Source organism: Scyliorhinus canicula, chromosome 7, assembly GCF_902713615.1.
Source record: "Scyliorhinus canicula chromosome 7, sScyCan1.1, whole genome shotgun sequence".
Lineage (NCBI taxonomy): Eukaryota > Metazoa > Chordata > Chondrichthyes > Carcharhiniformes > Scyliorhinidae > Scyliorhinus > Scyliorhinus canicula.
Genome location: NC_052152.1, coordinates 39,278,760 through 39,296,594, shown reverse-complemented (window position 1 = coordinate 39,296,594; position 17,835 = coordinate 39,278,760). Strand labels below are relative to the sequence as shown.

The following is a 17,835-nucleotide window of genomic DNA, read 5'->3' as shown; positions in this document are numbered from 1 at the left end:
GGCGCCTCAGCACCGACGCTCCGCCCGGTAGGAGGCTTGCAGCCGTGCCACTTAAAGGCCCTGGCTTTGCCTGCAGATATGGACGGAGAATGGCCGGGCCCGTGGCTGCAGATGCGCATGGCGGTGGACTGTGGCGTCCGCGCGGCCTGCCAGATAGTGCCCCCCTGTAACCCCCTCGCCAACCGCGGATCACCCCCCACCAGTCCCCCCAACCCCCGCCGAAGCCCCCCCCCCCCCCCCCCCCCCCCCCCGCTGCCATCGGAATGGCTCCCCCCCACCCCCCTGAGACAGTCCGCAGCCGCCACACCAGTTTCACGAAAGTTGAGAAGACACGTGTCCCACGACTCGGAAAGTCGGCCCATCGAGGCGGAGCATCGGGGGAGGGCCTCAGGAGACATCCTGAGACCGTCCCAATGTCGTGTTTGTGAGGGGGCGAAGCATCCAAAATGCGGTGCTGCCCCCGATTGCGGCGTAAAAATGGATTCTCCGGCCAATCGCCGAACGCGATTTCTGCATCGGCAATCGGAATCCAGTCCTTAGTATTTAAATGATTGTGATGCGCTTTTTAAAAGGGTGTGCGATGTTGTGGAGGACACAGCAGGCTGCCAAAATGCGGGTGTCCCTCTCAGCATCATACTGGAGGGGCCCTCCAGAACGTTCCAGGCACCTGAACCGCATCTTCAGCAGGCCAAAGCACCGCTCGGTCACGCCCCTGCTCGCTGTATGGGCGTCATTGTAGCGCGTCTCGGCTTCAGTCTGTGACTTCCAGATAGGCATCAGCAGCCATGACCGCAGCGGATAACCACTGTCACCCAGGAGCCAACCCCTCAGCTGGAGGGGGGGAGGGGGGGGAGTCGCAAACATGTCAGGAATCATCGAGTGTGCCAGGATGAAAGTGATGTGCACATTTCCCACGTATCGCGCGCAGAGGTGTACGATGCACAGCTGATGGTTACATGCCAGCTGCATCTTCATTGAGTGGAACCCCTTTCGGTTTATGTAGCGCAGCCTGTCACCTACAGGTGCTCGTGGGGGACAGACATCCTGTCGATCACCCCCTGGACCCGGGGCATCCTGTCGATGGCCACATTGAAATAGATGTATTGATCCGCCTGGTATATAGGGCCTCCGTGACGGCGCGGATGCACCTGTGGACTGGGTCTGTGTGATCCTGGACAGGGCCCCACTTGGCGCCTGGAAGGTGCCCATTGTGCAAAAGTTCAGGGCGACCATCACGTTGACGGCCACTGGGAGCCCCCCCTTCCCCCCATACCCCTGTAGTGCCAGTTGTGCCATCGTCTGGCCGATATGTTGCACTGTCTCTGTGTTCAGCCGGAGTCTTCGGCGGCATGCCTGATCCAGCAGGTCCTTGAATGACAGGCAGTGCCTCATGCGGTGCCTACTCAGCAGCTCCACCTCCTCAGCTTATTGGACATGCCGCTCTCCATCCTGAGCAGATGCCACCTGCTCCTCTGCTGTACACACCGCTGCTGGCCGCTCCACTGTTGCCCGCTCCGCTGCTGCCTGCTCCACTGCTGCCTGCTCCGCTGCTGCCTGCTCCACTGCTGCCTGCTCCGCTGCTGCCCGCTCCGCTGCTGCACGCTCCGCTGCTGCACCCACCCCTGCTGCACGCACCTCTGCTGCCCGCTCTGCTGCTGCACCCACCTCTGCTGCTGCACGCACCTCTTCTGCCCGCTCTGCTGCTGCACGCACCTCTGCTGCCCGCTCTGCTGCTGCACCCACCTCTGCTGCCCGCTCTGCTGCTGCACCCACCTCTGCTGCTGCACACACCTCTGCTGCACGCACCTCTGCTGCCCGCTCTGCTGCTGCACCCACCTCTGCTGCCCGCTCTGCTGCTGCACCCACCTCTGCTGCACGCACCTGTGCTGCCCGCTCTGCTGCTGCACCCACCTCTGCTGCTGCACGCACCTCTGCTGCCCGCTCTGCTGCTGCATGCACCTCTGCTGCCCGCTCTGCTGCTGCCCTCACCACTGCTGCTGCACACACCTCTGCTGCACGCACCTCTGCTGCCCACTCCGCTGCTGCACACACCTCTGCTGCCCGCTCTGCTGCTGCCCTCACCACTGCTGCTGCACACACCTCTGCTGCACACACCTCTGCTGCCCCCTCCGCTGCTGAACGCACCTCTGCTGCACCCACCTCTGCTGCCCACTCCGCTGCTGCACGCACCTCTGCTGCACACACCTCTGCTGCACGCACCTCTGCTGCCCACTCCGCTGCTGCCCTCACCACTGCTGCTGCACCTACCTCTGCTGCACACACCTCTGCTGCCCACTCCGCTGCTGCACACACCTCTGCTGCCCCCGCCGCTGCTGAACGCATCTGTGCTGCCCACTCAGCTGCTGCCCACTCCGCTGCACCCCACTCCGCTGCTCCCCACTCCGCTGCTCCCCACTCCGCTGCTACCCACTCCGCTGCTGCACGCACTTCTGCTGCCTACTCCGCTGCCGCAGCTATCTCCTCCTTCTCGAGCAACGCCCGCTCTTTCAGCCGCAGGGCATTCCCCAGGACCGCGGCGACTAGCAGGAAGGCTGGTTGTATTCCAATATCTATTGTCTACAGGGGGTGAAAGGTCAACATGTTAGCTTGGTGCATACCCCCGTGCACAACCAGGTCCACTGAGCTACATGGTGACCCTGGTTAGCACTGTGGAATCCGCCCCCACATGTCCCCCCCCCCCCCCCCCCCCCCCCCCCCCCCCCAACCGCCCCACCCCCCAACCCCATCCCCACAGCCTTGGCCCTGTCGGTGCCTGGCACCATGGGGGCCTCTGGCCCTGGAGCCCATCCCTGATGTCAGGAGTATCGTTCGACGGTACTGCCCTTGGCCGGGGAAACTGTGGGTGTTTGCCAGGGTGGGCTGCCGGTGGGTGGCCAGTGTCCGGCCCGGCAGCCCGCAGTCGCTCCTCTCTGTGTTTCTATCTCCTCTCTCTCTCCCGCGGCAGCCACCATACCCGTTTCACGGCTTTTAAAAACACAAGTGAACAACACCATCGGGAACTCGGCTCAACGGAGGTGGAGAATCGTGGAGGCCCCGGGGAATACCGGGTTGGACCCGCTAGTCTCATGCAAATGATGTCTACTGTACGTGTGTTCCTGAACGCATTAACGCCGCTGTTGAGGTGACAGAACATGGCGATTTGGTGTCAAATTGATGCCTGCCTCGTATTTGGCATCGGAACTGATTTATCGCCAAATCACCGTTCTCGATTGCGGAGTCAGCTGATGGATAATCCCGCCCAGAAAACCTCAAATGTGCTCGTCATTGCAATAACTTATATTTTCTTACCTGCTCTAGGTGAAGGCTTTACAATGACATAACCTGGACCGCTGAGTATTATGGGCTCTTTGATGTTTCTATTACTGAAAATATAACACATAATTGCATGTTAAACCATTGGTCAGTGGATTATTTCAATTGTTAACAAGCAGAGCTCATCATGTGCAAAGTGTAAACATAGAGACTCGGAGTAGGAATAGGTAACTTTGCCCTTCGAGCCTCCTATGCCATTCAGTATGATCATGGCTGATCCTCTATCTCAATTCCATATTCCAACTTTCTCCACATACTTCTTGATGCCATTAAAACCTAAGAAAAACTATCTCTTTCTCGAATACATTCAGGAACCTGGGCAGGGATTCTCCGAGCCCGTGGCGGGACGGAGAATTGCTGGGGGGTGCAAGAATCCCGCCATGCCGCTCCAACGCTGGACCGCCGATTTTCTGGTCCATTGAAAGCGGCCCCTGCGGTTATTCTCCGCGCATGACGGGTCGAGTTCCCGCCAAGTTCCGCCGAGACCCGCCGGCATGGTTCACATGTGGTCCCACCCGGCGGGACCTCAGCGTTCTGGCTGCAGTGGCCATCCTGGTGGGTGGGGCGGGGTGATCCGACTCCGGGGGGGGGGGGGGGGGGGGGGGGGGAGGGGCCTCCACGGTGGCCAGGCCCGCGATCGGGGCCATCCGATCGGTGGGCGCTCATTCGGGGGGGGGGCTATGTTCCTCCGCGCCGGGCCCCTGTGGGGCTTTGCCAAGTTGCCCGGGGGCCGGCAGAGATGGCCATGGTGCGCATGCGCGGACCCACGCCAGCTGTGGCAAGCATACGGCCATGTAGTGCCGGCTTTCTGCACCGGAGGAGCGCACAGCACTCCAGCACCCTTCTAGCCCCCAAAGAAGAGGAGAATTACTGGGCCTTGAGGCCCATTGATGCCGGCATTGCTCGCGCCGGTTTTGACATCGGCGTCAACACCTGGCTGCGATATTGGTGAATCCCAGCCGTGATCTAGAGAATTCCTCAAGTTCACCAGCCTTCAGAGTGAAGAATTATTTCCTCATTTCAGTACTAAATGGCCTACACTGTATCCTGAGACTGTGTCCCTGGTTCTAGATTCCCCAAGCTGGGAAAACATCCTCCCTGTATTTAGTTTGTTCATCCTAATTAGAATGTTTCAATCAGATCTCCTCCATCCTCCTAAACTCTCGCGAATAAAGGCCCAGTTGAACCAATCTCTCCTCATAGGACAGTCCCACCAACCCTGGTATCACCCAAGTGAACCTCTGCTGCACTCCCTCTATGGCAAGTGTTACGACAGCCTGGAAGAGTGTGCAGTCAATTCCAGACCTACAGACCCCAGAGTCCCAACATAAGTGAATTAACCATCAATTTGTGTTTTCCGAAGATCTTTAACCCTTGACTGCTCCAATGAGTTACAGACACCAGATTTATAAGTAAAATATTCACAAACTGTTTTTTAATAACAAAAGGAAATGATCAACATATGTATCAAGGAATGACAGAACAAGTATCTACCAATCTACCCATCACCCAAATCTTGCTCCATCCTCCACCCAGACACACACAAGACAGACACTAGGTAAGGGTAAGAGAGGATACAAAACAGATATTAAAGGGGAAAGGGGAGATGACTCTTCATTGCTGCGGTTGCGGCCTCTGGGAAATAGATTTACTCAAGAAGTTCAGTTTGGCACAACTCCGACTTTTGACCACCGGGCAATGTTTTACCCAAGAATTCCAGATCGGTGCAATTGCTTTTCACAGTAACTTTATTGAAGCCTACTTGTGACAATAAGTGATTATTATTATTGCACCCTTCCACCACCAGATGGAACTTTATACAAGATTCAGGTCAATGCACTTTCACCCTTCTACCACCAGATGGAGCCTCTGTTTCCTTGAGATATTATGGGGCTTCAAAGCTGAGAGTTTGAAGGCCTCTTGTTTGCTTGATTCCTGTGCACAAATACCGGCTGCATTTTAAAGAAAGATCTCAGTTCGAGCTCTTCACAGCCTTCCAGAAAGAGGCTGAAAAGATTACAGACCTGGTGAATGACTGCTTGTTTTCTTACTCCAGAAACCTTTCACAAACTTGAGTGCTGTCCCACTAGGAGAGCCTTCACAGAACTGGCTTGGAGGCTTTAGATATCACCTGGCTGAGAGAGAAAGAGCAGCAGAGAGAGAGACTGACTTCCAGCTGAGACCTGGCTGAAACCTTCTCAGAACTGAAACAAAAGATGGAACTTTGCAGAAGACCCGCCTTTTTTGCTGAAAGTTTCTGACTGGCTTCACCAATCACAGGCAACGATAGGAGCTGGCTGATGATCCTACATGCACCGATTGGTTGCTTGCCAGACCTATCAAATCAACATCACAGGTTCTGCCACAGAACCGAGAGGTAACGCCTTGGCCTGGTCCAACAGGACAGCTGTATCCCCCTGTCCAAAGTCTGTAATTTAAACAGAAATTCCAAAGGGTGCCATAATATTGTCACAGCTAACTAGAAGACTGTAGCTCAGAGCAGGGTCTCAGTTAAGTGCTGGACTCCAGTATCCCTCCAATTGCCGGATTCCTGCGACGTCCCTGTCTCTGCCTGCTGTAAGTCAGGTGCTCACCAATGAAACCTGTCTACTAGTTATTCCCACTGAGATGTGAGTATCCGCAGGTGGAAAGTGCGGGTGACAGCTGTGATATTTCTTCGATGCTCGTCTCCGAGGTGTTTCCTTCGGAACTGCTCGGGTCTACGGTTTCCAGAGGGCGCATGGGTGGCCCAGGCTAGTTGTCTGATTGACCTGCAAGGGGAGCTGTTATGTTATGTAAACCAATGCATCTCTGTGTAGTGATTAGGTGGTGACATCATCGGAGGCATGATGTGGAGATGCCAGCGTTGGACTGGGTTGGGCACAGTAAGAAGTCTTACAACACCAGGCTAAAGACCAACAGGTTTATCTGGAATCACTAGCTTTCGGAGTGCAGGTCCTTCATCAGGTGAGTGAAGAGGTGGGTTCCACAAACACATTTATAGTCAATGATGCAAGATGATACTTGAATGTGAGTCTTTGTAGGTAATTAAGTCTTTACAGGCGCAGACAGTGTGACTGGAGAGAGGGATGATCACAGGTTAAAGAGATGTGAATTGTCTCAAGCCAGGGCAGTTGGTAGGATTTCACAAGCCCAGGCCAGACAGTGGGGGGTGAATGTAATGCGACATGAATCCAAGTTTCCAGTTGAGGCCGTACTCATATGTGCAGAACTAGGCTATCAGTTTCTGCTTGGCGATTTTGCGCTGTCGCGCATCCTGAAGGCCGCCTTGCAGAACACTTACCCAAAGATCAGAGGCTGAATGCCCTTGACTGCTGAAATGTTCCCCGACTGGAAGGGAACATCCCTGCCTGTTGATTGTTGTGCGATGTCCGTTCATCCGTTGTCGCAGCGTCTGCATGGTCTCACCAATGTACCATGCCTCGGAACATCCTTTCCTGTAGTGCAAGAGATAGACAATGTTGGCCAAGTCGCATGAGTATGCCTGGTGGGTGGTGTTCTCACTTGTGATGGTGCTATCCATGTCAATGATCTGGCAGAGGTTGCCATGGCAGGGTTGTGTGGTGTCGTGGTCGCTGTTCTCCTGAAGGTTAGATAGTTTGCTGGAAACAATGGTCTGTTTGAGTTTGCGCGGTTGTTTGAAGGCAAGTACTGGGGGTGTGGGGATGGCCTTGGCAAGATATTTGCCTTCATCGATGACGTGTTGAAGGCTGCAAAAAAGATATCGTAGTTTCTCCGCTCTGGGGAAGTTCTGGATGACGCAGCGTACTGTGTTGGTTGTGTCCCATGTTTGTCTTTTGAGGAGGTTGGTACGGTTTTTTGCTGTCGCTTGTTGGAACTGTTGATTGATGAGTCGAGTGCCATATCCCATTCTTAGGAGGACGTCTTTCAGCATCTGTGGATGTCTGCTACATTCCTCCTCGTCTGAGCAGGATCCTGTGTATGCGGGGGGCTTGTCCATCGGAGATGGCTTCTTTAATGTGTTTAGGGTGGAAGCTGGAGATGTGGAGCATTGTGAGGTTATCTGTTGGCTTGCGGTAAAGCGCAGTGCTGAGGTGACCGTCCTTGATGGAGATGCGTGTGTCGAAGAATGCAACGATTCTGGAGAGTAGTCCATGGTGACTCCAATGGTGGGATGGAACTTATTGATAGCATTGTGTAGTCATTTCAGTGATTCTTTGCCGTGGGTTCAAAGGAAAAAAATATCATTGATGTGTCTGGTGTATAGTGTCGGTTGAAGGTCCTGTGCAATGAAGCAGTTATATTTTGTAAACCAATGATTCTCTGTAGTGTGTCACATAATTACGTGGTGACATCATCAGAAGCATTTGGGAGATTTTCCTTTCCACTTTACACTGTGAGCAACATCTCACTAATAAAGTCTGATGATCTGGTCAAGTAACTTATGGTGTGGCAAACATTTCATCCTTTGTTTCTATTGTAAAGAAAGAACAGAACAACTAAAACCTAACAGTAAAGGCAAAGCTGGCAACAAGGATGGTTTTCCAGTAAAAATAATAAGAAAGAATTCAGACCGGGACCTCGAGTCAAGGATCGATTTCAGGAGACCACTCCACCAGCAATTGAAGTGCAGTTAATCTGGCTGTTGGACATTGATTGTTATACTTTGCTGTGGGTGTGCATTAATTTTAAAATTGATAGAAAACACTCCAAACTGTTGTTTAAAAATGTCCAGAAAACAGGTAGAAGGTAATACTGGTCGATTCAAACAATCCGCAGACTGTTTGGCGCCCACTGCAAATTCCATTATGGGGCTTTCCCGCTATTCTCCCGAAATAGCGGGATCAGCACTGGGCACAACGTGGCCGGAGATTCGTCCCCCAGTTTGCTCTCCAAGTGGACATTTATGCAAACATGGACAGTGAGCCTAAATTGGTTCAATTTTAAGTGCACCCTTCTCCTACCTTCAGGATTTAACGGAATGGTAATGGTCTTAAAATAGGGTCAGTATAGTCTTTCAGGCCTGTTAAAAAGGGTGATGAGGCCGGTTCCATTTTAAAAGTGGTTTACCACTAGGTATGTCAAGCAACAAATGATTTTAGGCAATCTTCTCCTTTTGACATGGCTATGATGTAAATAGGACCCTGGAACTGGCCAATCACTGCATTCAGTACTTTAATATCTCATGTGAAGAAAGTGGAAATAAGACTATAAATAGGAAATTGTTAAATGACATACCTTTGAAAGAAACATTTGTCTTCTTCTCTTAAGAGTTTCTGCTGATATCCTCCCAATGCATGGTTGATACGGGCAGAGCACGGAAGTTTCTTTGGTTTGTAACAGAACCAGGGCTCCCCAGTTCTGGGATCAGTAAAGTTACAGAGTGGTTTAGTTCGTGGCAAACAGAGATTACACACAGTGGTCTCATTGGTAGCTCCTGATGCAAATGTACTTTGAAAATACACCCTCGCTGGCCGTTCCTTGCGCAGTCTTTCAAGTGCTTGGATTCCTTCACTGGGATGAACCAGGGAAACAGACACTTCAACTTTCCCCGGCCAAGATAAATTAAAATTTAAATAGTAAAATCCATTTTGATTATCTATAACTGTTCCGGCTGAACCAGCTTTTAAAGCTGGAGTGTGGATCCGGCCTTGGAGATAGTCACCTCCATATTTCTTTGGGTGTCCTTCAAAATCTTTCATTTGCAGCATCACTTGTAACTGATCCCCGACATAGAAAGTCTTTGTAGAATTTAAAATGACAAAGCGAACATGTGCTGGGTCGCTACTTTTCACAAAAGGTACAGAAGGGTTGGGTGGTTTTGGCCATTCGATCATTTTCATAATGGACGTCCCCTCTGACCTTTCTTCAGGGGTGAAGCTGTGATTCTGGTAGCCACATTGCAACAGTTTGTCTGTCCAAGGAGTCCATTCTTTCTTAATTTGTTCCTTTGTTGACTTCAGAGTCGGATAGCTCCTCCTATTTAACTCTGATCCAGAGATTGAATCTTTATTAAGCTGTGAAAAGGAATAACCATCTGTAAGTAATATTTTCTGCATCTAACTACCACCTGCCATTTTCCAATGCACTTCCTCCCCCTGTTCAAAATAATCAAAAGATCAGACAGCAGTAGTTCAGTCTTGAGCACTTTTGACATCAGAGCTCGGATGTACTTCAGAATATAGGAATTCAATCATGGTCTCATTTGTACCCATGAATGGGAGTCGAGCCTGGTGAAAATCATTGTCAATGATCTGGGCAGGCACTTTGGAATTTTGGGTGGGACGGGCACAGGCTGTGAGAGTGCCAAACAGACAAAGGTTTTGTACTCTGATGTCTGCAATGGAGAGGGAGGTGAGATGCAGTGTCAACTCTCTGATGCCCGATACTGCCTGACTGTATTATCATTTTCCAATTGTACCACTGCCACCTCCTTAATACAATACAATATGCGGGTCTTTGCAGCTTTGCCACCACCGGTATCATTCGGTCCCACCGAATGTCAATGGTTCCACCATGGCGTGGCTGCAAAATCCTGGACAGTATCCCAAAACCCGGCTGTCTAAAAACCCTTGTCTACAAACTGGACAGTGTTAGGATGTGCCATGTATCAATTTTAAATGAGTAAGATAAAATAAATAACATACCTGGTCAATTTGGCTAGGGGATAAAATGACAAAGGGGATAATTAGTCAGGCACTACACTGCACCAATCCAGCACCTAGTTGAATTGTCCAGATATAATTTCTTTTTACTTTGCTCAATTAAAATTGATTCATAGCACATCCTAAACACGTCTGGTTTTCAGACAACTTCAGTTTTGGTGATCAGGAGTTGAGACACTGTACTGTTTTAAGGAGGTAGTATTGGACAGTTTAGAAAATAATCATACTGCCACACATGCTTCTTAGAGAAAAAGAAAATCGTGTTTTCCATATTTATTAAAGTTCTTTGAGGACGTAACAAACAGGGTAGATAAAAAAGTACCAGTAGATGTTGCGTATTTGGATATCCAAAAAAGCATTTGAGAAATTGCCACACATTGCCACACAAAATGTTACTGCACAAAAGTTCATGGTAATAGCACAAACGGAGAATTGTTTAACAAACAGATAACGTGATCAGAATAAACAAATCATTTTCAGATTGGCAACAGTAACCAATGGATTGTCACAGGAATCAGTCTTGGGTCGTTAACTATTCAACTATATTAATAACAGTATTGCACCAAATTTACTGATGATGCAAAGATAGGTAGAAAAACGGGTTGGAAGGAGGAAGGGTCTGAAAAGGGGTATGAAATGGTTATATGATTGGGTCAAAATCTGGCTATACGTTTATGAGAAAAATAACTTATATTTTTAAAACTATTGTAAACAAAACCTTCACGATGGAGAAACTGCCTTTCCTTCAAGGGAACGCATGTCAAGATATAGGAACTGACCTGGGGCTGGAATCTTTGTTTAGGAGATTATGTGATCCTGCTGCAAACCTGTATATGGCAGGATCGGTAGGGATTCTGTTGAGAATTATGCTATCGGGTTGCCATTTTGAACATGTGTCCCGATAGCGAGGTCCGATGGCTGACGCCCCCACAATGAAAATCCTGCTCCCACTGCTGACAAATAGGGGCATCCTCCCCCCCACCATGGGAATTGGTGGGTCAACCCCCACCCCCAAAGCATGCACGCAAGAGGGTAACCCGACCCCCCATGACCTCTACCAGACACCCCCCACCAGAGAACCCTGACAGAGACCCGCATCAAAGACCCCCAGCAGAGACCTCCACTAGACAACCCCACCAGAGACCCCCATCAAAGGAGTACGTCCAAATACTAATCCTTTCAGGCCAGCTAAACCCTGTTTGCTATTGTAGCTGAAATGGGATTCTATTTTCTTATGTGACCAGACACTCTTACCAGAGACCCCCATATCAGAGAACCCCCCCCATGGCAGAGAACCCCTCCATAACAGAGAACCCTCTCATAGCAGAGGACACCCCCACCCCCACCCCCATAGTAGAGAATCATTTCCCTTCACCGCGCGCCCCCCCCCCCCCCCCCCCCCCCCCCCCCCCCACCAGTCACTGAATGGCATGTTGGCCTTCATAGTGAGCGGATTTGATTACAGGAATAGAGACGTTTTACTGCAATTGTATAGGGAATTGGTGTGGTCACACTTGGGGTATGATGTGTTATCTGTGTTGGTCTAACATCAACTGCAACTGGATGCAGTAAAATGAGAAACAGGCTTCCGACACAGGAGATGGTCCAACACTGTTTTATTGAACCTGCTGATTGCTGTACATAATCTGCTGTGGGTTGACACTCTATTAACCTAACTGATAACCTCCTACTGACTAGCTCTCTATCACATGGTGATGATGTTCATTGGCCTGTGCACTGTGACTATCTTCCTAGCCATGTCCTGTGAGAGAGGGACAGCCTTAATGCCCTGTGGGCTTTATAGTGGTGGTGTCCTGTCTGGTGATTGGTTGTTCTGTGTCGTGTGTGTTCATTGGATATCTTGTGTGTCAATCACTGCCTGTCTGCATATCATGATATACATGAGTGGATATTATGACAGGGTATTGTGTGGAGCTTTGGTGTCCTTATCTGAGGAAGGATGTTCTTGCTAATGGAGGGAGTGCAGCAAAGATTTACCAGGCTGATTCCTGTCATGGAGGAGAGACTGGGCCAGTAAAGATTATATTCACTGGAGTTTGGATGAGTGAGATGGAATCTCATAGGAACTTATAAAATTCGAACAGGATTAGACAGGATAGTTCCCGATGGTGGCAGAGTCCAGAAGTAGGGTTCATAGTTTGAGGATAAAGTGTAAACCTTTTAGGGCTGAGGTGAGGAGAAATCTCTTCACCCAGAGAGTGGTGAAACTGTGGAATTTACTACCTCCATACATAGTTGAGCCCAAAACATTATTAATTTCAAGAAGGAATTAGATATAGCTCTTGGGGTTAAAGGGATCAAAGGATATGGGGAGAAGGTGGGATCAGAGTATTGAACTTGATGATGAGCCATGATCATAATGAATGGTGTAACAGGCTCAAAGGGCCGAATGGCATCCTTCAACTATTTTCTATGTGTGTTTCTGTGTATCTGTCTAAGGCAGCAGGTGTAAGGCAAGGTAAAATTTTAGTGGTTTTTTTCACTGTTTCTGCCCAAACTGCTCTTTAGCTTCCAGGCAGGGTGACAGATGGGGGTGAGGTGGTGGGTCTCTGCTATGGGGGATTTTGTTGCTGTGAGTGGGGGTGTTTTCTGCTATTCGGGTTTCCCTGTTCTGGGTGCTTCTCTGTTCTGCGGGTTCCATGTTAGGGGTGGGTAGGTTCTCTGTATGGATGTTCTCTGTATGGGTGTTTCTGTATGGGTGTTTCTGTATGGATGTTCTCTGTATGGATGTTCTCTGTATGGATGTTCTCTGTATGGGTGTTTCTGTATGGATGTTCTCTGTATGGGTGTTTCTGTATGGGTGTTTCTGTATGGATGTTCTCTGTATGGGTGTTTCTGTATGGGTGTTTCTGTATGGATGTTCTCTGTATGGGTGTTTCTGTATGGGTGTTTCTGTATGGATGTTCTCTGTATGGATGTTCTCTGTATGGATGTTCTCTGTACGGGTGTTTCTGTATGGATGTTCTCTGTATGGATGTTCTCTGCATGGATGTTCTCTGTATGGATGTTCTCTGTATGGATGTTCTCTGTATGGATGTTCTCTGTACGGGTGTTTCTGTATGGATGTTCTCTGTATGGATGTTCTCTGTATGGGTGTTTCTGTATGGATGTTCTCTGTATGGATGTTCTCTGTATGGATGTTCTCTGTACGGGTGTTTCTGTATGGATGTTCTCTGTATGGATGTTCTCTGTATGGGTGTTTCTGTATGGATGTTCTCTGTATGGGTGTTTCTGTATGGGTGTTTCTGTATGGATGTTCTCTGTATGGGTGTTTCTGTATGGATGTTCTCTGTATGGGTGTTTCTGTATGGATGTTCTCTGTATGGATGTTCTCTGTATGGGTGTTTCTGTATGGATGTTCTCTGTATGGATGTTCTCTGTATGGGTGTTTCTGTATGGATGTTCTCTATGGGTGTTTCTGTATGGATGTTCTCTGTATGGATGTTCTCTGTATGGGTGTTTCTGTATGGATGTTCTCTGTATGGGTGTTTCTGTATGGATGTTCTCTGTATGGATGTTCTCTGTATGGGTGTTTCTGTATGGATGTTCTCTGTATGGGTGTTTCTGTATGGATGTTCTCTGTATGGATGTTCTCTGTATGGGTGTTTCTGTATGGATGGTCTCTGTATGGGTGTTCTCTGTATGGATGTTCTCTGTATGGATGTTCTCTGTATGGATGTTCTCTGTATGGGTGTTTCTGTATGGATGTTCTCTGTATGGATGTTCTCTGTATGGGTGTTTCTGTATGGATGTTCTCTGTATGGATGTTCTCTGCATGGATGTTCTCTGTATGGATGTTCTCTGTATGGATGTTCTCTGTACGGGTGTTTCTGTATGGATGTTCTCTGTATGGATGTTCTCTGTATGGGTGTTTCTGTATGGATGTTCTCTGTATGGGTGTTTCTGTATGGATGTTCTCTGTATGGATGTTCTCTGTATGGGTGTTTCTGTATGGATGTTCTCTGTATGGATGTTCTCTGTATGGGTGTTTCTGTATGGATGTTCTCTATGGGTGTTTCTGTATGGATGTTCTCTGTATGGATGTTCTCTGTATGGGTGTTTCTGTATGGATGTTCTCTGTATGGGTGTTTCTGTATGGATGTTCTCTGTATGGATGTTCTCTGTATGGGTGTTTCTGTATGGATGTTCTCTGTATGGGTGTTTCTGTATGGATGTTCTCTGTATGGATGTTCTCTGTATGGGTGTTTCTGTATGGATGGTCTCTGTATGGGTGTTCTCTGTATGGATGTTCTCTGTATGGGTGTTTCTGTATGGATGTTCTCTGTATGGATGTTCTCTGTATGGATGTTCTCTGTATGGATGTTCTCTGTATGGGTGTTCTCTGATATGGGGGTCTCTGGTGGGAGTCTTTGATGGGCATATCTGATGGGGATCACTCATGGGGTTCTCTGATGGGGTTCTCTGGTAGAGATATCTGGTAGGGGTCTCTAGTGGAGAGGGATGGGGGGTATCTGGTGGGAGGATTTTAATTGTGGATGGGAGGGGGGGCGGAGAATCACGGAGGCATTGAGAATCCGGCCAACCAATTTGCATCCTCCTGCTGGCACAGGGCACGAACCTCAATGCCGCTGCCAACTAGGGACCAGAGCATCGCTAACGGATTGGGGCCCGTTTTATTCCCCACATGGGATTCTCCGCCTCACCAAGAACTCCGCTAGCAGCGGCGGCCATCCGTGGTTCCAGCCCCTGATTTAGGAGCAGAGTTTGGGAACTACAATCCCAACATGCCCTTGCGGTTTCTACACAGCCATAAATCGACACTGGGTGGCGTGTGTGCAGTCAAGAGCTTTAAAATCTATTGGGCCAGGGACAATTGCAAGTGCACCTTTGTGGGAAGAAACAATGCGGAAAACCTGATCATGGGACCCAAGGGTGGGGGTCCAAACACCCCCTGGACAGGGAATGGGAATGGGAAGATGTCACATAGAGAGAACCCAGGTAGAGAGAGGAGAGATCCCAGTGAGAGAGAGAAACAGAGAGAACTGGGGCGAGGAGCAGTTGCTACTGCAATTCAGTATGTTTGTTCGACCGAGGCTTGCCTGTTAGTTCACATGGTCATCCTCGACGCTCTGTGCACCATCAGCAGCAGCAGAACTGTACTCAACTACAATCTGCAAACTCATGGACCAGCATATCCCACAGTCTACCATTCCCACCAAGTCAGGGTATCAACCCAGATTCAATGAAGAGTGCAGGAGAACATGCCAGGAACAACATCAGTCATACCGAAAAATGAGGGGCGCGATTCTCCGCACTCACGACGGGGCGGAGAATAGCGGGCGGCGTAACTTTTTACGGACACGCTGGCCCGACGCCCTCCCGCTATTCTCCCCCCCCCCCCCACGCCCGCCTCCCGACACGAATCGTTGCCCGCCGTTTTTTTTACGGCGAGCAGCGATTCACCCCGGCCGATGGGCCGATTTCCAAGGCCTTTACGGCCGTTTTTATGAACGTAAAACACACCTGGTCTGACCATTCATAAAAACGGCCGTAAAGTCCCGATCTGGGGAACCATGGCACCGATTGGCACGGCAGTACCACGGCCGTGCCATGGGCGCCATGGGCCCGCGATCGGTGGGCACCGATCACGGGCAGCGGGTACTTACCCCGCGCACTCTTTCTCCCTCCACCGCCCCGCTGTATCCATTCGCGGGGCGGCTGAGGGGCATACCGGCCCGCGCATGCGCGGGTTTCACGCATATGCGTGATGACGTCATCCGCGCATACGCGGATTGGAGTCGTCCAATCCGCGCATGCGCGGCTGACGTCATCTGACGCGTCAGCCGTCGCTAACTCTGGCTAGCGGGCTTAACGAAATTCGTTAAACCCGCGATGCCGGAGTTCACGGCCGCGCGATGCTAGCCCCGACCGGGGAGCTGAATCGGTTCCCGGTCGGGGGGGCAGAGGCTGGCGTCAAACCCGCCCGTTTTTGATGCCAGCTTCCCGAGTCTTCGTGACTCGGGAGAATCGCGCCTGAGGTGTCAACCTGGTGAAGCTACAACACAGGACTACCTGTGTGCCAAACAGCAAATACTAGAGAGCTAAGCGATTCCATAACCAACACAGCACATCTTCTTTATCTTTATTCGTTCATGGGATGTGGGCCTCGCTGGCCGGGCCATCATTTATTGCCCATCTCTGACGGCATTTAAGAATCAAGCACATTGCTGTGGGTCTGGAGTTCCACGTGGGCCAGACCAGGTAAGGAAGACGGATTTCTCTCGCGAAAGGAAGGAAAAACCAGATGAGTTTTTACAACAATTAGACTTTTAATACCATATTTTTATTGAATTCAAATTCCACCATCTACCCTGGCAGTATTTGAGTCGATGGTCCCAGAGCATTATCCTGGGCCTCTGGATTACTCGTCCAGTGACAATACCATTACGCCACTGCCTCTCCTAAGTCTTCAGTCCTGCCACATCCAGCCATGGATGGCGGTGAATAATTAAACAACTCCAGTAGCTCCAGAACATCATTGCAGGAGTTCCTCAGGGTAGTGTCCTAGTCCCAACCATCTTCAGCTGCTTCATCAATGACCATCCCTCCGTCATAAGGTCAGAAGTGGGGAAGTTTGCAGATAACTGCACAATGTTAAACACTATTCGCGACTCCTCAGATAATGAAGCAGTCCATGTTCAAATGCAGCAAGACCTGAACAATATTCAGGCTTGGGCTGACAAGTGGCAAGTTACATTCATGCCACACAAGTGACAGGCAATGACCATCGCCTACAAGAGAGGATCTAATCACTGCCCCTTGACATTCAATGGCATTACCATTTCTGAATATCCCACAGTCAACATCCTGGGGATTACCATTGATCAGAAACTGAACAGGACCAGCCACATTAATACCGTGGCTACCAGGCAGGTCAAAGGCTAGGAATCTTACAGTGAGTAACCCACCTCCTGGCCCCTCCACAAAGCCTGTCCACCATTTACAAGGTACAAGCCAGGAGTGTAATGGACTGGATAAGTGCAGCTCCAACAACACTCCAGATGCTCGACACCATTCAAGACAAAGCAGCCCGCTTGATTGCTCTGCCTTCCATAAACATTCAAACCTTTCACCACCACCAAACAGTGGAAGCCATGCATACTGTTTTGTTATCCTCTTGACGTAGCATAAGCGGCTTCTCGCGCATGCGCAAACGGACCTTCCCGTTCTGTGCGCTCTTCGCGCAGCTGCGCATGTGCGGCTCCTTTTCCAAGATGGCTGCAAATCAAAATTGCCATTTGTTGCTGCAAGCCTACCTCGTGGTGAGTGTTGGCGCATCTTTTACCTTTTCATAAGAACATAAGAACTAGGAGCGGGAGTAGGCCATCTGGCCCCTCGAGCCTGCTCCACCATTCAATGAGATCATGGCTGATCTTTTGTGGACTCAGCTCCACTTTCCGGCCCGAACACCATAACCCTTAATCCCTTTATTCTTCAAAAAACTATCTATCTTTACCTTAAAAACATGTAATGAAGGAGCCTCAACTGCTTCACTGGGCAAGGAATTCCATAGATTCACAACCCTTTGGGTGAAGAAGTTCCTCCTAAACTCAGTCCTAAATCTACTTCCCCTTATTTTGAGGCTATGTCCCCTAGTTCTGCTTTCACCCGCCAGTGGAAACAACCGGCCCACATCTATCCTATCTATTCCCTTCATAATTTTAAATGTTTCTATAAGATCCCCCCTCATCCTTCTAAATTCCAATGAGTACAGTCCCAGTCTACTCAACCTCTCCTCATAATCCAATCCCTTCAGTTCTGGGATTAACCTAGTGAATCTCCTCTGCACACCCTCCAGTGCCAGTACGTCCTT

At 49.8% G+C, this 17,835-nt stretch overlaps 1 protein-coding gene across 1 annotated transcript in view; it reads right to left on the bottom strand.

The window, feature by feature from the left end:
• LOC119969075 (NXPE family member 3-like) overlaps positions 1-17,835 on the bottom strand; it is a 42,289-nt gene that overhangs the window by 14,737 nt on the left and 9,717 nt on the right. Inside the window, exons 2-3 of the mRNA XM_038802277.1 lie at positions 8,554-9,332; positions 3,310-3,383 (exon numbers count right to left, since the gene is read on the bottom strand). Coding sequence (XP_038658205.1) covers positions 3,310-3,383; positions 8,554-9,332 — 853 coding nt within the window. The remainder of the gene's footprint in view (positions 1-3,309; positions 3,384-8,553; positions 9,333-17,835) is intronic.